At 47.8% G+C, this 23,535-nt stretch overlaps 1 protein-coding gene across 12 annotated transcripts in view; it reads right to left on the bottom strand.

Moving 5' to 3' along the window:
• The window catches only part of LOC129200276 (uncharacterized), a 41,075-nt gene extending 19,524 nt beyond the window's left edge, over window positions 1–21,551 (bottom strand). For 5 of the 12 annotated variants that reach the window (XR_008574838.1, XR_008574840.1, XR_008574835.1 and 2 more), the window contains exons 1-4: window positions 14,740–14,894; window positions 14,213–14,414; window positions 3,101–3,208; window positions 1,323–1,392 (exon numbers count right to left, since the gene is read on the bottom strand). Coding sequence is in view for 2 of the 12 variants with exons in the window: in XM_054811594.1 (XP_054667569.1) it covers window positions 3,101–3,208; window positions 14,213–14,414; window positions 14,695–14,709 (325 nt within the window). In the remaining 10 variants the exon portion in view is untranslated. The other 7 variants (XR_008574837.1, XM_054811594.1, XR_008574844.1 and 4 more) reach the window with 7 other exon arrangements.
• Window positions 21,552–23,535: the final 1,984 nt, after the last annotated feature.

Below are 23,535 nucleotides of genomic sequence, written 5' to 3'. Positions count from 1 at the left end.
GCTGGGAATGATGGCTGGGAATGATGGCTGGGAATGATGGCTGGGAATGACGGCTGGGAGTGATGGCTGGGAGCGATGGCTGGGAATGACGGCTGGGAATGACGGCTGGGAATGATGGCTGGGAATGATGGCTGGGAGCGATGGCTGGGAATGACGGCTGGGAATGACAGCTGGGAGTGATGGCTGGGAGCGATGGCTGGGAGTGATGGCTGGGAGTGATGGCTGGGAATGATGGCTGGGAATGACGGCTGGGAATGACAGCTGGGAATGATGGCTGGGAATGATGGCTGGGAGTGATGGCTGGGAATGATGGCTGGGAGTGATGGCTGGGAGCGATGGCTGGGAGTGATGGCTGGGAATGATGGCTGGGAATGACGGCTGGGAATGACGGCTGGGAGTGATGGCTGGGAGTGATGGCTGGGAGTGATGGCTGGGAGTGATGGCTGGGAATGACGGCTGGGAGTGATGGCTGGGAATGATGGCTGGGAATGACGGCTGGGAATGACAGCTGGGAATGATGGCTGGGAATGATGGCTGGGAGTGATGGCTGGGAATGATGGCTGGGAGTGACAGCTGGGAATGATGGCTGGGAGTGACAGCTGGGAATGAATGATGGCTGGGAATGACGGCTGGGAGCGATGGCTGGGAGTGACGGCTGGGCCACTCTGCAGCGAGACACAGCACAGTCCAGGTGGAGCAGAGCCCTTCTGTGGGGACCGCGCTCAGGACACACAGCAGCCCGCTTGCTGCGCCGCCCTCCCCGACCCCGGGATGCTCAGCCGGCGTGCGGAGCCACTCGGCCAGAGCTGGGGAGAAAGGAACAGGGAGGAGGCAGGCAGATCCTTTACCTTTTTGTCAATATCAGTTTCCTCGCTCAAAAAAAAAAAAAAAAAAGCCTAAGCTTACTATTTTGTAGTGTATTTTGTGGCAATAAATGAAAGGTCCTGTGGGGAACTACAAATATTAATTATTCTCAACACTTAAGCAATGCTTTCTCTGCCATTCAGAAATATAAAGCTACGGTGCTCACTATGAACGCCTTGACTTCATCCGTAATTCACACACCCAAGTGTCACGCGGAGCGAGCGGCCTGTCTGCCTCATTCGAAGTGAAACGTCCCCTTCCCAGGCTAGATGAGACTTTTATCTTTCTGGAGAGGCACCTAAAGGCGAGCTCACATGTCACTTCTCAGTTGAACTGGCGTTTAGGTGCATTTCCAGAAAGATAACACTCCCTTACCGAAATTAACGTTATTCTCTATTAATTAATTAATTAATCAATTGATTTTGCTGACCTCCTCTCTGCATTGTATTTCCACTTACCTCGTGCTTCATTAAACTTGCATGAATCTCTCCAGCCGTCAGTGGCTCGCGCGGGTTGCCAGGAACTAATCTGACAACAGATTGGAAATCACCATGTAAAATAATGAGCAGCTTTTACTGGAGTTACGAAAATACCTGTGTCATGTAAGGCGGTGCAATTAGCAGGGAAGCAGCTGAGGTCCTAATAGTGAGAGATGACAGACAGACAGAAACAGGAGAGAAATGGGCTGGTGACAGCTCCGGGACTGGGCGGAATGGGAAGAAATGGAGCGAGCACAGAAGCGGGCGAGCAGAGCTGCGGCACGACCGCAGTAGGTTTTACTGCTGCACTTCTTTTTCAGTCTCTGTACTGAATTGCAATCTAGCCAGCATAAAACATTTATAGAAGCACTGGGCCTCGTCTACGCCACCAAGATAAAACACGGCCTTTTGCAAGTGCCCCCGCACAAATTCGATTCCCCTCGCCAACATCAGCCGAAAGCGTCACCTGAATAACGGCAGAGAGATGAGCACGCCGGAGCCGCGCGCAGCCCGTGCCGCCACCCCACACGTGCCAGCGCCTGGAGCGGGGACACGGAGAGCTCGTCAAGGTGCTTGCTCCGTTAACAGTCATTTGGCAAACGTGGTCCCGTAGACCTGGCCTTTACCTGGAACAGGGGTGCTGGAGCAGTTTCCAACCCGTGGCTTTGGCCGCAGGTGCTCCCTGGGGGATTGGGTCAGTGCTGGGAAACGTGGGCACTAACAGCCACCCCACTCCACAGGCGCCACTCACTTGTGCAAAAAGCACTGTATAATTGCGCAATATCAGCTCAGTAAGCAGTGACTAGTGTGGTGGAGGTTTAGCTTTGACAAGCCTCTCACATATCTAATTCTTCGGAAAAAATATTTTCTGGTTTGAAGTGACTTTACATTTTAGAAATTGTTGCTCACTTCTGGTGTAAAGAAGTTCCAGGGACAAACCCAGACAAAATTACAGTGTGATAACATCTAAATGTGATGCTCTGATCGAGAACTCCAATTCGTAATGCTGAATTTTCAGGAAAATTTTTAGAATTTAAATTTTTCAACCCAACTGAGTGAGAAAAGAGCTGACATCTCAAAAACGTCCTGCCCATCTCTCCCACCCACATCCCAGTGTTGCTTCCAGGATTCTCTATAGGTTTATTTTTAGCTACCCGTTTTCACATAAGATTCAAGTCCAAAGCATTCCAGCTCACTTGCAGTTTAACAAAACACGTTTAGTATTCAGCGCTGAACCGGAGGGCACAGAACAGCAGGCTTTTAAACAGATCTCTCTCTGCAAAGCTTTCTAGCAGAAGGTGGCTTGCCCTGAGCCAGCCTGGTTGCGTTTTCAGGAGTTTAAACCAGGTATTTCTCCCTCAGAGACACCGACTGGTAGAAATGGCTTAAGAACACGGGTACGGCAGTCCAGGGTGAAAGCCTGGTTCACATGAAGTCCAAGGAAACCCCCCCAAACCCAGGGATTTTTAACATGCCTGGGATGTTGTTCTTCACATTAGTATGAGAAGATTAATTTCAACACGTAGATACGCATAGTAGAGATGCCTTTTTTCAAGCCTGCCCTTAAAGCATTTGAAATGATGGAACAAGCATACAGGCAAATGCTCCGCAGCGTGCTTGCACCCAGCAAAACATGACAGAGGATCAGCAATCAGGGCAAGAACAAAGCAATACAATATTATCATCGTTAACAGAAATGCAAGCATGTAGACGAAGCCAACCCTGTTTCTGTTCAGCCAGGGGAGGATTACATTCACCTGATTGCAACGGGAGCAGGACCATGCCTTCAGAGAAGTGTCTCAAATCGGCGATCGGTGGATGCCCACATGGAAAACCTGCCACGTTCCTCAAATACCCATAAAGACCTGGAGGATAAAAACAAAATTAAGAAAAATATACAAATGTTGATACCTAAGTGGCTGAGGTGCTGCCCCATACATGATGCAATATCTTACGTATATTGGGCGGTGTTTGCTTAGAGATTTGACCTTTTCCGTTGATCTAAATATAGCAAGGAGCAACCTCAGAGCACCTCTTGCTGCATCAGCTAGCTCGGGTTGTTTATCCCAAACACGTACCAGTCAGTGGCATTTCTTTTCCTTTAGCATTAAGCATGGCACACAGCATACTTTATGTGGCACCGTGTTCCCCTGCACAGCACACTTCCTATTCATAATAGTCCTAAATTCTTGCAAAACAGTAAGATTCAAGCTCTGTTATTCACGCTTACGGAGTATCAGCAAACATCAGAGTACTTGAGAGACCAACCAGGACACTGCGATTTTTGAGAAGGGAACCAGCGTTTAACGCTACACCTGGAAAAAGCGCTTTTTGCAGAGCAACAGTTCCTCACAAGAGCAGCCATCGGCTCCTGGGAGCATCTCCAGCTTGGCACAGCGGTTGGAACTTTGTGAGCTGCTGCTGTCAGCGCGCGGACACGCTCTCTAAAGTGCTGAGATGCATTTACCTGCTTTCGGCCACGTGTGCCCTCGGACCCTGCGGTGACCGTGCTGGAGACAGGCGAGAACTAAACCAAAGGCTGACGCTCAGCCAGAGAGAGGAGACAAGATGCCGCCATCAGCCAAACAAAAGAAACCCCAAGATAAGCACAAGAGGAATTCCACTACTGATAAGGAGCTATTGGAACTGTGAGCGAACCACCCTAATCAGCTCTCGAGGAGAAACAGCCCCCGCTCACCTCACCCTCCCGCCGAGCGCGCTCAGCAAAGGATGGGATGCTCCAGCTCTGCGCAGGGACGGGACAGAGCAAGGCCAAGAAAGCCACGGGGCACCAAGCCTCATTGTAAAAGTAGGTGCCAAGGTGCCGATGAGGGTTGCCTGCACCCTGTAAATCCTTCCCGTGTGAGCCCCGGGGTGTGCGGGCTCCGTGGGGTGAGCACCCCGCACCCAGGGCACAAACATCTCGGCTCTCTGCGCGCCGGGCAAGGACACGCACCGATGGGACAACAACCGTTCCCCATCGCAGCTACCGCTACGAGCGTTCTTCTAGGGGAATCAGATACTGCTCAAGCCATCGCTGTATTTTTAGCTTCAACTCTATCATAACCTTTTCTTTTTTAATTAAGTTTAATTTTAAAATTTACAAAAATGAACTAAATATTTATGCAAGAACTGGTGTTACCACTCAAACAGCAATAAAAACTTTCCAAACAGAAACGCAGTTTTAATACCTGTAAATATTGAAATATTAAGATCAATTCAAGCAATTAGAGCCATTACTCAATAGGTGTAACCAAACAAAAGGGAAACCATTGTAACTTAGAAAATAATGAGTTGTAAGGTAAGAAGCTCTGGAACAATCTCATTTTAAACAGCTCGGCCTTGGAAGAACGGATGCACAAAGATAAGAAAGTCACAAGGGGATCCCAAAACCAGCCTTGAGGGACAAGGTACACGTGATACCAGGACTGAGTCTGAAGACCCCCGACGACCACCCGGAGGTGTCAACAGACACGGGCGAGAGACATTAGCATATGCTAACGAGTTCCTGGAAAATCCGTGGCTGTGGTAAGCACTACTCGGAAAGATACCGAATGTGTCTATGAACCCACTACACCCACACACATTTATGTTCTCAAAACACACGCGGTTACAGTTACAGCGCAGAGTTACTTTGTTACTGCCTCGTGATTAACGTGGAACTTTCTCCCGTGGCTGTTGCAGCTCCAGACTTAAAGAGACTCAGACCGTGCCCAGGGAGGGGGGGTCGGACCTCGGAGGGGGCAGCTTTGAGAACGGGGGTGTGGTTTGGGGTTGTAATGAGATTATAATGAGCAAAGGGCACTCAAAGGACACGGTTTTGACAGAAAATGAAATATCACTTGGCTCCTGTACCAACCACACAGTTTAGCAGCTCCACGGTACCACCAGGCTCTCGGGTCTCATTCGTACAATGGTTTTGCTGGGTACCTGTGAGGTGGGGGCTGTGCAGGGGCCGTAGCAGCACGGCTGGGTACTACCACCACGATCATGCGACCGTCACCTTACTACTGCCAATAATCCCATCACCTTGGTCCCATCGCCCTGCTTACAAAGACTATACACACCCTAGCCCATCACCACGGCTGAAAAACCAAGTTAAACACACCGGGTACACTGGGACCCCACGCGAATACCTGTGATGGCACTCGGGGTGTTTCTCGCGTTCAGAGCGGGAAGCTTTGCTGTGGAGCCAAGCGTCCAAGGCGGCAAGCGTGCGGTATTGATGGCAACCACTGTGGCCGTGCGTGCCACCGCACTGCAAAGCCGCACGTGAACGTGGAAGAGGATTGATTCGGCGCACATCGCGCAGCAGGGACGTGACAATCCAGTGCATTATTCAGCACAGCCTCTGACGGCTTTCCGTTTAATCTATGTGAAAATTGGATTTATGGTATAGGAGTAAGAGCTATCTGAACATGGCCCATAAAACTGGAAGAATCATATTTTTCTCTTCAGCAAGCAACTTTTAACAGCTCTGCTGGGTGCTTATTTGCAGTCACAAGGCAAAAATCTTCCCTCTGCTGTTTACGACCCTTTTACTCATTTCTGTGACAGAGGGGGGGTGGTTTGGAGTACAGTGCCAGTGATGCTCTAGTTACTGGGTGTTATTTGCTCCGGGGACTCTTTTGATATGTAGTCCTCGGCTGTACTAATGTTCCCATTAGTCTTGATTGCCTCTGCAGGGGGTGGTAAAGGCTTCTGTAACAAAGTGCCTAGGAAAATCCTTCTTGAGCCTTTGATATTTCCTTTGTAACGTTTTCCTCATCTCTCACAAGATATCAGTTTGACTTTGAAGTTATTTTCAGTTCTCTTGTCATTACTTTATATTTCTACCGGGTCGCTGGATGTTTCTTACGGGGGAGCAGGGAGCCACCAAACAGCCTGTGTTCCTCATGGGGTCCTGCTCTCTTGAGCAAAGCTCCCAGTTATTGAAAGGGTACAGTCTAAACCCACACGGTATTAAAATGCAGGCAGCCAGTGCTATGAGGTATTGCTCAAAGTTGCTGTAAGGAAAAACGAAGAACGAAAATATATACGTGGAAAATCATATGCATAAAACATCCCCGTGAGAAAACGGCTGGGGACCCAAGCTGTTTAACAGCCTTAAAGCATAGTAGAAGGTCAAATAAAATTTAAAAAAAAAAAAAATTTAAAAATTTATATTGACCTAAAATATTCAGAAGTCCAGGTGTTTATTCATACCATGGAAGCGTGGTGGGTTTAGGAGGCTGAGTTAAAACGAATGGAGGTGAAAATTCCTAAAATTCCTGTTCACAGAGAGACTGAAAATAATCAAAAGATATTTTTTGTCTCTGGGAAACGATGTAGGACTTGAAATGGAAAACTGAAAATGAGGAGCTAAGGGTTCTTCTCACACCTCTGCTACCTGGAGAGAACAGCCCCTTTGTAAAAGGGCTTTATATCCCCTGCGATAACATTTGCTTTATAAGTATGTCATAACTGCTGTAATTTTCATCGTGATTAGCAATAAAAAGTATATTTAAAAATATCCAATAAGGAAAGAAAACCGAAATGAACTTTTTTAACTTGAACATTACTGCGAAAGCCTGGGAGAATCCTGAGATGATTCAGAAAAGCTGTAACAAGGCTACTGCTGCTTTGTCACCGAAGAGACGGATAGAGCTCCCTGCAACATTAAAACATGCCAGAAAAGAGTCACTCCGGCTTTGGATTTGACCTTTCGGGGCTGTAGTACTCCAGTCCTGAACTACGATTCAGGCACATCCCTGTAACATGCAATTCACGGAGCCAGACACCAATTTGCTGTCATTATCTGCAGCTCCTTCGGTTCAGAGCCCACTAACATCACTTCCCATTACAGCTCATGCCTCGAAAATATAAAGCAAGGGCAGGAGCAGAGCTGGGAAAAACGCTGCAAAGGGAAGCACAGCAGCAATAACGTGCAAACACAACGAAGTGCACTGAAACAAAACCAGGCGGAAGGTCGCCTCCACCTACGTAACCCAAGGGCTATTCAGCCCTGAGCCCGTGCAGCTTCACCGTCTCCTCTGCAAGAAGCCCCATCTCTCCATCGCCGCCACCACGCACCTTCCCGTGCTGCCCCTGGGGGTGACCCGCGCGTGAGAGCGGCCCCAGAGAGGTACGATGGGGCGATCGAGCTGGACTTGGCTGCACGTTCAGCCCAGGGGAGGTCCCAGGGGCAGACGGGGCTTTTCCTGCGTGGATCTCCTGTGCTGCTGGGGCTGTTGGTTTTGTGCATTTGGAGGATGCAGATAAGAAGGGCATCGAATTTGAATGCTATGCTAATAAGAACATCTGTGTACTTAAATCAGCACTGAGCAGCTGGTACATTTAAAACAGCCCCCAGCATGTCTAAACATTCTGTAAATACAGAGTTAATATCTCCTGAGATCAATTTATCATTAATAAGTTATAAAAACAGGATTTGATGTACACTGAAATAAAAACCGTGGGGAAAAAAAAGCCTGTTCTTTATTTCCATTTTTTCCCCTCCTAAAATTTAGTAAAGTGATTCTTGTGTGACCAAATCTATTCAGAGAAAGCAATTATTACAGTTCGGATGTATTAGGCTGTAGTCCAAGAAATAGCTTGAAATGTATTTTCCGATATATTTTGTTCTAAGTTGGGGGTATTAGGACTTGATTGTAATTCATATAACAACGATTTTCACGATTAAAAATGTGTATTTAAAACTGACAGTCGCTGACATTTTAATAAGGATTGAACTGAGGATTTCGGTAAGTATCCGTTTCAATTCTGGGGGACTATTATCATGCATCAGTGGATGCCATTCTGATTAGAAAGTGGCATTAACGATTACAGAAAATAAATTCAAATTGAACCAAAGTGTTTTGTGAGTGCGTAGTCCATCCCTACCACAAGCAGCTGCGGTGCTGGAGGACAGACGGGCAGAGCTCTGGGCAGCAAGGATAACGCGTCCTCGCCTGCTTCTCCCTGCCTGTGACTGCCCCGAGGACCACAGCATCAGCCTCTCTCCAGAGCAGCTCTGACAACGAGAGATGCACTTTTACATCAAATTTTCTCCCAATTTGGAGGGATCCTGGGATCCCGAGCTGCGTGGAAAGGGCTGCAGAGCAAGGGCAGAGCTGAGCTACCCGCAGTTGTCACCATCTCAACCCTCTGGTGTGTGAGGAGCTCAGCCAGACGTTGAGTGGCACAGACGGACTCAGAGCTGGCCTCATCCTGCCTAGGACATCGATGTGCAGCCATCCCCTGATCCCCGTGCAGTCAATGCAGAGATGCAGGCAACCCTACAGGTGATATGGCCCACGACGTCTCAGTTCAGCACCCGAACGTCAACCAGCGAGTGCGTGCCCAGCCTAACTTCAGACGAGTGTTTCGGCCAGGTTCCACGTTACAGCAATGTTTGGTGGCTGTAATCCCCTCCACAGCCACCTCTGCCCGGCTGTGGCCATGGCTCAGCCCCCTCCTGCCCTGGCGAGGGGCCCCCAGCACCTCCTCTTACATCTCGGGGCGGAGGTTAGGACCTCGGCTTATGCTGCTGAGCGATTCGCCTTTACCCAGCTTTACTAAATCCGCCACAAGGACCTGCATGCCCCCGAAAGGCTCCAGATAACGTCTGAACTTATTTTGAGCACTTTGGGACTCCATCTACTAAGTCATAAAAATTAAAGGTAGTTACTATAATGAAATGGATCCCTTTCCTCTATTGCTCTCAAATAATCTGTTGTGAACAGGCACTGGGCATATACATCCTAAACTCCACTTCTTAAGCCTCCTGGATCCACAAACTGGTGACTGCTTCATTAAACATATACATTATGCATCCTGTAAGCTCAGGGAAACTGTGTAATTCAGGGTACCAGCCAGGGTGTGCAGGTGGCATTTTGATCAACACTATGTGCATCTGGAAAACTAAGACACTCCTCTGCATATTTGGAGGTTGGTGGGGTTTTTTCTCCTGCTCCTCTCTTCCTGGAACACTTTTATCTCGCTCCAGCAATTGCCAGCAAAACTCACAACCAGTAAAGTACGTGAGCAAACCTTATCAGCTGCCCTACACTCGCAGCGCTCCACTTCCATACGGGTCACGTCTTGAAAGGTGAGCAGCGCTGTCACAGCCAAAGGTTGTCACGGGTGTCCTCGTCCCACAGGTCTGGTGCACGGGACACAAGTCTGGAAAAGGCTTTCCAGAGAGGGGACTGTATTTTATTTATCATGATTTTATTGTGGTCCTGAGCTGTATACGCATGATCTTCCCCTGTAAAAGGCCAATACACGCAATCATTTGTAATTTTGTCTAGCTCCACCCTGTTTGGAACAGGCAAACTGGTACATACAATATGTCAAAGCCCTTTAGGTTGGTTTATGATCTTAAATAGTCGTGCATAAGAAACTTAGGAGTGAGACTGAAAACCTCCAGAGCACGCAGATCAGTTGTGCAGCAAAATGCCAAAGTCTTGCACCGATTGTCTGAAATAGCTGCAGAGCTGCTGGAGTGCCACTTCGTCTAGAAAACACGTAACATCTTCAGCAGGGCAATATAAACCCCCACGTTATTCGTATGATTTACAGTTTTCCACTCACCTACACTGCATGAATAGCATTAACACCTGGCAGAAGTTCCTGTAAACACTGATAAAGTCATCTTGGGCAATTTTCTCCGGGCAACTGATTTGATTAATTTTCTGGAGAGTGCCGTCCTGCCAGTTGGCCTGGCTGGGGAAATGTTAAGAAGTTTGTTTGCTTGGTTATCTCTTCCCAGGGGCCTCGTTGGGATTACAACTAATTGCAGTTTCTAGGCTAATTTGTTTCTTAACATCCTTGTGTGAAATGTGAAAAGCTGCGTTAAACTTAACATGGGAAAAAGGGGAGGTGGGTCACTGCGTCGTCGTCGTGAAGCTATGCTGAAGATTTTCATGACTTTCCTGGGAAGAGACCGTCCCTCCTGCCCCGTGCCCTCCCAGCGGGCGGCTGCCCTTAACCCGGTCACTAACCAGTCCCTAAGCTCAGCCCTGCACGCACCGCTGCTGGTTAGCCTTCCGCTCATCCAGAGTTTCCTCCAGCACACCCAGGTTTTAAGGATTCTTGCTGACATTTAAGGACGTACATCAGGTCTACCCGCTGCTTTGTGAACACAGTGAAAATGAACAGGACGTGGAAGAGGATACCTAACGACTGGGTACGTGCACGAGAACGAGTTTTCTCTTTGATATGTGCTGTCCCAACCCTTCCCTCACCACCGACATTCCCTTCCAATACACGTACCTTGTAAAATCCTTCTGTGGCTTGGCTGTACTCTGGATGTGGTTTGTGTCGCTTTTTTTTAAATTGGAAATCAATGTTTTTTCCTAGCTATGTGAAAAAGGTAATAAATAACGTTCTAGAAATGCGAAACTAGAGCAGAAGCTTTGATTCTTAATGCTGCTGTGAAAAAGTAAATGTTCACCGAACAGGCTTGTCTGAGCCTTTCAGGAGAGGAAACGCAGTGCAGCCAGCACAGAGCGCTGAACTCACCAGACCGTGACTGCCAAACCCAAAAGAAAGGTTTCCGTCACAAGCCTGCCTTCATAGAAAGGAAAACAGGTTTTAGGCCAGCCAGCCAGCAGCAGCTGAAATTCAGAAAGTCTTCAGAGAGCGTTGGTCACGTTATTGTACGTCTGTAAAAAGGCACGTACCGTAAAGCCCCCTCTCACTAGCAGCCGAGTTAGGACGGGGTCTGACCGGCTCGTCTCAGTCTGCTCCCAAGCCCTCACCGGCCTGGCACTGCGGAATTAATTACAACCCCCGACTGGTAAGGACGGAGTCGTGCAGAAATGAGAAACAACTGCGACAGAGCTTTCTCCTGAAGACTTTGACAGACGGGCTCCAGTTTTGGCTGAGACTCGGGAGCACAGGTTTCCCGTGCGCCAGGGTAAGGTCAGGTAAGTGAGGTGCGGGGAAAGGCTCGAACCACAAAACCATTCACTTCAACAAGAAATCTGGGCAGGCATTTGCAAACCCGCCAGGTGAGCGCCAGTCAGAACAACTGCTGCCAGGTTAAGATAGCAATAACTTTGCCATCTGTTTGCTTAAAATGTAGAAGAAAATTATTTCCCTCACTAAGGACACCGTGCCCCAGCCCAGATGTGCTGCAGATGTGCTGAGATGGCTTTGACCCGGCCAGCCTGACCTCCCGACACCCGCCGGCTCCCGCAGCTCTCGCCCAGCTGCGGGCTGGACCAGGACACGCGCAACTGGTTTGGAGGTTGTGCTCACGGGTCTGAGCGACCTGCGGTCCCAGCGGGGGCTCACGGGCAGCCGTTACAAGTGCGCGTGTGCAACGAGCAAGGCAGCCCCCGAGGTGAGACGACCAGGCAAGTGATTGCACTCGCCCGCGGTTCAGAAAGGACAAACCAGACTTACCCTGCGGAGGAGCTGAATTCGGGTGCCTGAAGGACACCCCTGTGAAACGTTAAGACATCCACCCACTCCTGAGCAGCACTTGCCAGAGGAACGGCTCTTCGTGGGGCAGCGACTGGAGCAGGAGGTGGGAAGAGCTGGCGCGTTGACACCGAGTTATTTACTGCCTACTACAGGAGCATTTCTCAGTAACGCCTTGCAGAGAAGAGAAACCACCCCTGGCTTGAGCCCAGCCGGGGTCCTGTCTCTGGTCCTCGTCTTTCAGCAGCCACTTCGGTTCTCCTTCTTGCAGAAGTGGTGTAACTTCCTAACTGCCCTGAGAGCTAACCCTGGAAAAATGTTATAGATAAACTATGTATGAATTGTCATTGCTGTTGTCTTTCAGAGCACCTGGAAAACAGCCCTGAAGATCAGAGAAATGAAACTATCAATGCTGCAGATGCTAAAGGGACACACTCACTAGAAATCCACCAAATACAACTGGGCTACCCAAGAATGGAAAATTTAAGTGCTTCTCCTGCTGTAATCCAGTAATTCCCTTCCTCCTGCCTCTTCCTATTGATTTTTCCACTGGAGGGGAAATTCCCACAGCCCACTCTGCTTCTACCTTCTGTGACAGAAGACGTTTGAATTTCCTTACCCCACCTCCTGTTCTGTGTCCCACTCCAGCACTTTTGTGATTCTGGGGCTGTTCTCTTCCACTCGTTTTGTATTAATCACGATGGTCCTTTTCCTTCCTATTTCCATCCTGATCTGTCTTTACCAACGCTGTTTACATTCACACAACTGTATAACGACCCCTTTATTGCTAGTCCGCAGGCACTGCGGTACGGTCTGCGCGTTTGTAGATGCTTCGGGAATACAGACGCTACACTTACAGGTGGGGTTTTTATTGGACCGTTGATATATTCTTACAGATAAAACATTCCTATAGCTATAGTGTGAGGCCACAGTATCACCCTTCTTCCCCAGCATATGACACACTTTTTAAACCCCAAAATGTTCTGATCTATTGTCTTTAGTCAGCAGGGGGGTTTATTTTTTTTAAACTATTAGTTTAGAAATTTTTTGGAAGATTCAACTGAGCTTTGTATAATACGTTTCACTGTAATTCCAGACACTTTATTTGGTTTTTTACACTGAAGTAAGAAAGAACAGCTCCACTTGTACAGGAAAAAACTCTTCTTTTTCTGCTTTTTCTGGGATACTAAACTGAATAGGAGAAACTTTCACCTGTTACCTTTCCTTTCGCCCAGGATTGACAGCAATTCAATTTTTTAAGGTTTCTTAAATTACTTTAGAATGTGGGAGAGCTAAATTCTGATTTGCATATCCTCACTCGGACATTGCTCAGGGCAGTACGTGGAGGTTTTCCGCCTTGCTCGGGATCCTGCCGGTGACCTAGGGAGCGGTTTCCAGGAGGGTCCCCAACTCCCTCGACTCGTCGAATCCTGAAGGCAGAGCGCGGATCAGCGCTGCCCTTCCGAGGGAAGCGACGCTGGAGGGCTCCCCGTGCTGCAGGGAGGACCCCGCGCGCGGCTGCGCGGCCATGGAACTCGCACCGAAGGTTTAAAAGCCGCGTTCGGTCTCCCCGGCTCGGCAGTCGCTCGGCGAGCAGATGGAGGGAGGCGTGGGAGGCAGCGCTCAGCACCCGAGGGCAGCGCTCAGCACCCGAGGGCAGCGCGCCAGCCTCGCCTCTGCCTGGGAAACGGGGCTGCGGCCGTGCCCCAAAGCGACAAATCCCTCCTTCTACCACCGCGCTTGCGAGAGAAGAACGAGAAGGATCTTGATTCAAGTGCCTGTGTTTAATACATTTTTTTTCTCATTAATAGAGAGGGTCATTGGCTGTGTCTGGGAAGGAGAAATATTTCAGTCTTGCATCATTCGGGTTGTGCTCTTGTATGGTGAGGAGAGCCTGCAGGAATTCATCCCCCCAACAGTGGTGCTGACACAGAAACAACAGGAATTCTTCAAAGAACCGTGTACGTGAATGGTGGGAAATCAGCCTGTTTCTAGCAAGCTGTAAATGTGTAAATGAGCATGAGCAGTGTAATTATTTTTTTCCAAGCAATATGAGTAAGACATTCAAGGAAAATGTCTTGATGTATTGGGATGCCGTATACTGAAAATTTGTTGTATATTAAATTGCATTTAACATTTATTCTCTCTCCTGCTCTATCAGCTGAGCAGTGCAGCGTTAGGCAGTCATCTTGATTGTGTGCGTTTCCTTAATCATATTTGTGAAAGATCTTACCAATTGCTCAACCCTTCATTAAAAAACCAGGCTAAACCAGCCATCAGGTAGATATCAAGTAAAAGACATTAGCTGAAGTGATGAATTAAAACTGATTATAAAATTAAAAGCTATTTTTCTTCTATGCAGCATACAGTTTCCTGCTAAACTGCACTTCACTGCTCCACTTTACACACTGTTTCTGCTGGAGACGTAAAACTTTCTGCAAGATTAGGAGATGGTTTACCTCGACAGCAAATGGGAAAGAGTCCAGCCCCCCCAGGCAGTAACCTTGCCCTTACCCCTTCTGTCCACAGGATATCGCTGGACCGCTTCTCAGTGACGTCTGGCTGAACTTGCTTCCACGCCTCTGCAGAAAGCCCAGGACGGCAGAGAGCTCCTGGGGACGGGTACAGGTACAGGCGGGCCGCTGGGACCCGAGGCATCGTCTGTCCGGGGAGGAAAGCGGTTAATCAGAAATCACATCCTGTGCTACACAACGGTTTTGCCTGACCGAAAGACTTGGCCCACATAATAATGAAAACGAACCAAAGCCGCGTTGTTTTGTAACGCTTGTGAGGTGTAAAAACAATCCCAGTTTATAAAAGAATGCAATTTTCAATAAAACAAACAAACAAAAAGGATTGCTAATAACTCTTTTGTGAGATAACCATTATTTTAACTGAGTTCAGTGCAGTTTTTCCAAATGCTTCAAGCTTAAGAACTTACTTGCATAGTGCCCATGAGGAAATGTTTTTGTGCCCAATTACTGACCGTTCAGTTATTTCTGTCCTTCCCAGCAGTCAGTTACGGCTCTGGACGCAACGTCAGCCGACAGCCATCATCTGCAATTACTGAGATGGTTAAATCTTGTGACAAAGAATGCGCAGAGGAAACAAAAACATTACATATGTAAATAACAGAGAGACACTAACCCTCTTTAATTTATCTGCTCCAGGAAAATGCCGTGCAGGCTGCAAAGCAAGATAACGCTCCCTGCGCCAGAGCAGATAGTGCTGGGTGGCAGCCTGTCCTTTTCTGCCAGAAACGAGGATGAACAAAAATACAACATGTGAGTTACTTGAAAAACGCTGGTAACATTGTCTTGATCTGACAGAAAACAGTGCTTTTCCAGCTTTGCCCGGTGGCATTTGGGATGCTTGTGATTCTTTCCTGCTTCTGAGGAATTTTGTGCTTTGCCAACTGCGACTCGTCCTCCTTGCACAGCCGCTGCTGCGGCACCTGCTTTTCACATTCGGATTCTTGGCACGAGAGAAGAAATACTGCCTATTGTCACTTGGCCTCGCTGCCTTCTATTGTGTTATTGTGCTTATTACAAGAGCGGTTTAGATTTTAAATTCCGTAACTGAAATACAGAAACAAAGTGGTGATGGCAATCGACCGGTAACGAGTCACCTGCACATCTTGATCCTTGTTTATCCTCAGCCTCAGAGCTCCATCCTTTCTGCCCCAGCGCTGAGCAGAGAGCACGTTCTGCTGGCCCCCTGAGCACGATGCTCTAAGAAGGAAAGAATGAACAAGAAACACACACGCTTATGTACAATAATCCAGTTTAAGGATAGGAAACGACCCTGCCAGACACAGCAGACTCACTCTGCACCACCCTCTCTCATAAAAACAGAAAATGGGTTTCTGAAGTTCCGCAGCAGGAACCGACTGATGCCAATGGTGACCCAGCTGATGACAACCACCAAGCACTGATGGTTCGCAGCACGGAGACAGCCCTGCATCAATCCCCCTTGGGTCAACAATCCCATCCCTCCTACCCCGACCTCCCCAGCCCACCCTCTTTCAAATGAGCAGATGAAATTAGACTTTCGAGAGTACTTTGTGCTCTGCAGGACTTGGGCAAGTGCACAGCTTGAGACCCTGCCCTGCCTCCACCCAAGTCCCCTCGTTCGGTTCCCCGATAAATTCCCTGCACTTTTAAGGTTCTCCGGATTTCACTCAATCACGTTCCCAGGGGCTGGCAGGAGAGAACAGAAATAAAGAAATCAATCACTCGATGAGAGACACGCTTGAACCAGCGCCAGAACTAATACTCCCAAATTCTGGGAAGGGTGCATTTCAATATTTATTAGAAAGGCACATTTTTGTCAGATGTTTACAAGTCTGTTTTTCCCAGCACTGCCTTCAGAAGGCTCACGCGCCTCCCCCGAGGCACAGAGGGCATTCCTCTGCAGATCTGTTCCTATGAGCATCCGAGAGGACTGCCATCCCCGTTTCCGCAGCGAGAACGTCCTCCGTGTCCTGGGGCAGCGGCAGCACCGGTGACCAGCGACATGCTGCCCGTGGTGCCGCTCAGCCCCTTTAAACCTTCCCAACTTCTCTCTGCCCTTCGTGGGCTCTGGGCTTCCCCCGCTTCGCAGCTCACTATGTTTGCAGACTGTTGAACTGTACTCGGTAACCTAAGAATAATTGAGGGCAACAGGTAACGGCTTATTACCGCAGGAATGCGGCTTCCCGGAGCAGCACCGATTATAATTCAGAACCATTTCGAACAGCGCGTCGGGTTAAGTCATTTCATGTTGCAACGTACAGGTCAGCCTTCAGAAAGCAGGACTGGAGGTGCAGCGTTGCTCCTCTTCCTCTCGCTCCTGTACCAGCCACTTATTTAATTTACTCCCAACGGCACTAAATATAACTTAAAGTACTCGATTGTTTATTTAATATCTTCAATCTCCAGCTCAATTTTTCATCATCAAAATTACTGAAACAGGCAGTTCAGACTCATACAAAAATGAATTTTTCCATCCAATCTTAGTTATATCTTTGAAGGGCTATTTTCAGTCTTAATTAAAATTAATTAAAAAAAAACCAACTAAAAGCATCCTCAATGTAAATAAAGTAAGTAGAAGCCCCTACCTTTCCAGCGCCACAGCGAACAGATTGATTCACATAAGCCACGCGAAGAATAATTTAATTCACCCACCAGACCAGGAACAACCACCGAACAAACCCCTCCGAGGGCGGAGCAGGAGCGCGGCAGCGGTGGCGGGGCAGTGCCCGCCATGGCCGAGGGTTGGCACGGCGCGGTGCTGCTCCCCACACCCGGTACCTTCAGGCTCCTGCAACGCTCCCACCCGCCGCCTCGAGCCCCGTCCCACGGGATGGGTGCGCGGGAGGTTTCCTAACGCCGAGGCAAGAGGAGCGGCGACGAGTCTCAGCGCGGGACCACGAGAGCGCATCCAGCCACCCCCGCGTGCGGGAGCCGCGTTCCCCGGCCACGCAGCCTCAGCGCAGCAGCAGACGCAGACATAAAGCTACAGCCAGACAACCCTGTCTTCAACTAAACGCACTCGACAGAAACGCGGTTTGAACAGAAAGCGCACCAACGCACCACGAGGAGGGAAGGGGGTCTGCGGAGGAAAGCCGGGGCGGGTGCTGGAGTCGTCGGCAGGGTACGGGGGAGCACTGGGCACTGGCCTTAGATGCCACCCATCTCAGGTGCTCCGTCAGTGGTTTTCATCCTGACCTCCAGATAAAAGCAAAGCAATTTGATAGATGGAAGCACACCGCTTTGTTTACAGCTGACCAGAATAAACTCTGTTACTGGCTTTTGGCTCAGAAAAACAGCCAGAATAATTACCCGGATCAAGAAGAGACGGCTGAAACAGCTTTTAAGCCTTTCATCCCCTGCCATTTTGTTTCCAGAAAAGAAAACCATGCGGCCACGTGGAGAAGACAAGGGGCAATGGGTCCGAGTTGCACTGGGAGAAATTTCATCTCAATTTAAGAAAGAATGGGTTTTTTTACTGTGAGAACAATCGGCTGCTGGAAGAACCTCCCGGGGACGTGGTGCGGTCCCCAGCCAGAGGCTTTCAAGACGTGACGGGGCAGGGTGTCAGGTAATCTCACCTGGGCTCCTTCCCACCAAAGGCTGGACCAGACGATCTTTCAAGGTCCCGTCCAACCCGGGCTGTTCTGTCGTTCTGATTCCAAAACCAAACCCCTAACTTTGTGTTTTTTCAGGAAAACAAAATGAGAGAGAGAGACAGAATCAATAGCTAAATAAGAAACAGGTCAGATCATTAGTGTTAATATTTTACCCACTGACCAAAGGTATTGACTTTCATTGATGTTCTATAATATGTATTTAAAGAGCAGATGATGCTTTACAGAAAGCTTTGGAGTGCATTAAGAAAAAGAACAATTCCACTCATGACAGAAAATCTATTTTTGTTTGCCGTCATTTTTTTATTAGGAGGAGCGTTCACATCAAAAAATGATGCGTCAAAAGGCTGATCTCCCTTCTGAGCTCACAATTTGTCTACTTATGGAACAGTTCTACAAAATTTAATTGCGAATAGTAGATTTTTGCAGATTTATTGATTGCCTTTATAGAATTTAGTAAAAATTTACATTTGTGCTACAGAATTCGCTACTAAACAAAGATGATGGTTTTATACTGGACATTACAGATTTAAAAAAAATAAAAATCTGGAAAATACTAGTATGTTTCTTTTGAGTTTCATAAGTTTAATTCCACAATAAATTATGTGGTACTGATCATGAAACACCTCCAGAAATAGGCCTATTTAGGCAATGTTATCCTGGCGCTTTAGTTATGTAAGTGCTACACGAGAAATCCAGCTAAGTTATGTAGGCAGTCATTTATTTCTACCCACATCCAACTATTCCTGTCCAGTCTGGGAGCCTGACAGAGCCGTATCTTCAGGTGAACTTTTAGAAAGCATTTAGAGTTCAAAAAAGAGGTTTGAGGACTTGACCACACTTTCAAATGAATTCGGAGGTGAAGTTTTAAATGACTCTACAATCCTTAGAGTGCCTGAATTTTTATACTCGCTGGTTATTAACTCTTCCCTTACATGTTTTTGACAAAGGAGGTCGGTCTGGCGGAGCTCTCTAAAGCTCAATCTCTCCAGTAGAGCCTCCGCACTCACGGCATCTGCCAGGTTGGACGTGGCACTCGCGGTGCCAGCCCCAAGCCCCAGAGCCTGACCAGGTGCCGGACCACGTCCACTCCTTCCCCCCAAGCTCCCCCCGAGGCGGAGAAGCACCCAGAGCTGCTGCCTGCGCTCCCGCACCCCCGTCCCGGGCTGGCTGGAGGAGCCAGCCCCAGCAGAAGACGCCGCCCCGTCATTGCGCTGCAGCCCATTAAATAGCCAGATGTGTCCGAGATCAGGTTCCTCCAATCTATTCCCTTACGGATCAAGTGGAGTCACTGAAGAAAATCGTTAAGACCGTTTGGCTGTCACATCACCTCCAAACGACTAAAGGATTTACTGGCGTGCTTTCCCCGGCTCACCTTTGCTACGTGCACAAGTCCCTGTGCTCACCCAATGAAATAAAAATTCAAGCTGAGTTTCTCATTTCCCATGGGAATCTTAAATCAGTGCTTTTCGTTACAAATTGATTTTTAAGTGCGATCTTCCAAACGGGTATTTTGGCTTAAAAACTGGAAACAAAAAGAAGACTTAACCCAAAATGAAATAAAACATTTTCTCCAATATATCTTATGATTTTCTTTCATTCATAACACTGCAATTTGACTTCCAGCATATATCAAAACATCTTTCGAAATGCTGACTTGGAAGAAGAATTTTTGTTCTGAATCGAGTTACCAGAGACCTAATATTCAGAATATTAAATTAATACAGTGACTGTCATTGGTATAATGGTCTTATTTAGTTGGTAGAAGAAAGAGCAAACATTAAGAAAAAAAGAATTAACAGAGTTCTACGTTGAAAACTAACCATAGAGCAGGCATGCTCTTGTACCAGCATAGGTGCAATTGTGCGAAATATTACATTTTGTCCAGCTTTTCTCTGTTTGCGTGGAGAGAAGGAATAAGGTGATTTCACCCAATTTATATTCAATTTCACTGCTCGGATCTAGATAATTAACGCTGTTATACATAGCCTTCGATTTATTGGTTAAACATCAGTGTGTGTGTGAGCTGGCACGCTCACATGGAGTGCGTGTATATATACAGACATATGGGAACGTGCAGTAAACGAAATGTGAATCAGTTCAACATGGCAACCACGACGAAATGCCTGCACATCAGACAGAAAGGAATTAATAAAAAGACAGACAAGAAACAAGACAATGTTTAAAATTAACGTCCTGAATGGCCACAAAAAAGAAGTGCCTATTAACACCAACGTAATTAATGTTTTTTCTCAGCTGTGCTAGGTCTTTGGCCATCAGCTACCCCTTTTTTAAAAACATCTCTGTCGTCTGTTTTTGTTGAGCAGTTCTTATTTTTATACACACTAAACCCACTAAGCAATATAGTTTCTCCTTCTGTGCAAACTCTGTATAACCCATGGAAAAGAAAATCTTCCTTTAAAGAAACACGGACCCTCGGTTATATACAGCTGGCCACGTGGCTCCAGATGTTTGCAGCTGGCTGCTGCTCGCGTAAGAACTCACACTGGCAGAGCAGTTTTAAAGGCGTACTCAGGCAGCTGGTTGAAGCACTACCATATTTCATGACGTGAACTGCAGTTGCTAAGGATGTGTGCCCGGGCCCACGCAGGTACGCCCTGCGTAAAACTGAACGGTATTTCTAAATCGAGCAATATCACCGAAGGTGGAACCTGCCCGGTTGCCCTGGCACTGAGCTCTGCTGAGGAACTGCCTTTGTGGAAAACTCACTTTGCTTCCCTAATATCCAGGATATTGAATCAGAGGTCAGTGCAAAGCTTTTTGCAAAAAATCATGAGTTATTACCTTTCACAATGGACTAGTGACAGCCAAGCGTTGTGGATTTTAGACGTCATAAAATCTCCATTACAGGGGCAGTTGGCAGACACTCTGATGGGAGCAGAAGGGAAAATAAAAGTTAAAAAACCCAGCACATGTGAGAATGATGAAGTTACATATAGTGTGACTGGAACGGCATTGAAACAGTCTCACAGGTATTTTTACCATTACATTTAACTCCAGTAACATTAGTGGGGACCATGCAAGTATAAAACCACAGAGTGTCGTGCTCTGTTAGCACTTAGAATAATGCATTATTATCCCATTGCTAAAAGTTCGGTACTATCAAAATCTTAAAGATTCATTCTACTGGCAAAGTTCAGTACCATCAGAATCCCGGAAATTCGTACTTCCAGCCGTGCCCGGGACTGACAGTTCATCACGAGGCGATTGCATTTGCTGGGGCCTCGCTCGGGGTCTTTTGACGCTGAGCAGTGATTTTGTGTCTTGGTTCAACTGAAACGCACAGAACGTGTCGGCTGTAGACTTGCTTGAAGGCTACAGTAACTGGTTTAGCATCTTGCCCTTAAATGAGGGGAGGGAAAGATAAACTGCAGCTCCCCACCGTTTTTCTAAGATTCATACAGCTAGAGATAGAAGGTGGTCAGACGAGCTGTCACCTTGTCGGTGCAGGACGTTTTTAAGCGGACAGGATTGCTCTTTTGGGCCACCCTGTGTCCAGGCAAGACCAAAGCAATGTCCCAAAGTGCCGTTAGTCTCCAGAAGCGTTCCTGTACACAGCAGAAGGCAATCCTTCGGCCCTTTGCTCTGCCCGTGGGCGCTGGCAGGCAGGGTGCAGAGCAGCAGGCAGGGTGCAGGCAGGGTGCAGAGCAGCAGGCAGGGTGCAGAGCAGGGTGCAGAGCTGAGCAGGTCCTGCCCACCTGGGGCTCCTGCCCGCCTCACGCGCAGAATCGGGCCGGGAGAAGGGCAGGGGGTTTCTGTCCCGGGGAGCCGCAGAGCCCGAGCGCCACAATTCCCCAAAACTGAGAGCCAGGTCCTGCGGGGACAGAACGCGTGGGGAACGTTATCAGCTCTGAGGGAAAGCAGAACTGTTCTCGCAGTCAGGGCCCATCTTCACTGAATCTGGGCTTTTTTGGGGAGCGTTAGCGCTGATGTCATTACACAAACACCCCCGGAGCAGCCCTTGGCTTGTGCTCGTGTAAGCGAGAGGAAAATAAAAGCTGGTTAACACAGGCTGTGAGAGTTAGGAATTGGGTCCCGGATCTTTGCTGGACTTTTTTTTCTTTCTTTTCTTTCAAGCGAGCTGTGGGTCTATTATTTGGCAGGGATGTTTGTTGGAGAATTTTGATGTGTAGGAAAGGAAATCTGTAAATTCTGTGATTAAAAAATAGGAAAATCAATTTGATTAATGCAAGAGTCCTCCCTCCCTCCCCAATTTTAATAGGGGATAAATATTTACAGAGCAAGGTTGATATCTAGGGTGCGTTTATCTCCGTATCCACGCGGCACGGATGCAGGAGGTGCTGAGGACATGCCCTGGTGGAGATGTTATCATACAGCCCCGGCCCAGCAGCCTTTTCTCTGGGGTGGGCAGATGAATCATTGATATGACATTCATGTTCTGCTTTCAGGTTTCTGGTGTCACTGTCACCCGTTTGGGGCCTCAGATAAGAGTGAAGACCTGTCAGAGCGTGGAACAGCGCTTCAGTACGCCCGGCCTGACGACCTCGGGCGCAGCTGCAGCTGGCAGATGCTTTCCGGTAAAGCGCAGCCTGTTTGCTCGCTGGTTTTCACCCTTCTACATCTGTGTCTGAATGTGGACAACAGGACCCGAGAAGTCCCAAAGGCTCGTGTCACCTACCTGTGGTGTAAAACAATCCTGCCGATACTTTTGGAAAGGAACGAGCGGTACCCGGTCGCCGCGTGCCTACGCTCAGACCAGGCACCACCCCACAGACCAGCGGATCAAAGTACAGGTGCTGGGTACCCGATTCAAACGTGGTGTGAAAATGCTGAGAGCACGGGGCTAGGAGGGTGAGGAGAGCCCCTACAAGGTCACACGGCAATGAGCATGTCTACCGCAGAATTCTGGGTTTCTTCGATTTCCTATTGTCTTTCCTGAGTTAGAAATCATTTTGCTACACCTGTCCCCCCCCCCCCGCCCCCAGAAAAATTAAGTGAAACCAGTCCATAACAGTAATTAAATCCTATTTGTCACATTTCTTTTCCAAAAGATACGTTTTACAAATGGAGCTTGACTTTGTTTAAAATCATCTCCTAATAGATTTCAGAGGAAACTGAATAATTTTCTTCTATCCTGAAGTGACTCAGTGATGGAAAACAGATGTTAAACAAAAAAAGAACAACTTATTTATCTGCTCCTGCGCTCCCTTTGCTTTCATTCGCACGCAGGCTGTTTGGCTAAATGGTGGGATAGGGAGGATGTGAACGCTGCTCTCTCCTTGTTCTGCTGATGTAATGACAATGGGAGGATTATTTCTTAATTTTCAGTGTGGTAAGTGGGTAATTATTGTCCAATTAGACTTGCTATTAACCTCTCTGTATCTCATTTTGCCATCCATAAAATGAGAATAACTGCACTTACCACTCTCACTGGGATACTGAGGAGATTTATTAGTTAATGTACGTACAGCACAATGAAAATGAAAAGCATTGCACGTTGGCTAGAGCATAATTATTAATAATGAATCATTGTTAGCATCGTTAGCATGGTTATAGCTTTGGAAACTTGGTATATGATTTGATGTCTGGCAATAGGGTGCACCCATAAGGGTTTCTCTTGGATCTTAAGCCTGAGAGTAGTTAGATGGAAAATCCAGAAAATGGGGTCTGGTG

Source organism: Grus americana, unplaced genomic scaffold, assembly GCF_028858705.1.
Source record: "Grus americana isolate bGruAme1 unplaced genomic scaffold, bGruAme1.mat H_25, whole genome shotgun sequence".
In the NCBI taxonomy this organism is placed as follows: Eukaryota; Metazoa; Chordata; class Aves; order Gruiformes; family Gruidae; genus Grus; species Grus americana.
Note: the sequence above shows the minus strand (reverse complement) of the source record. Positions and strands in the feature narration are given on the sequence as shown.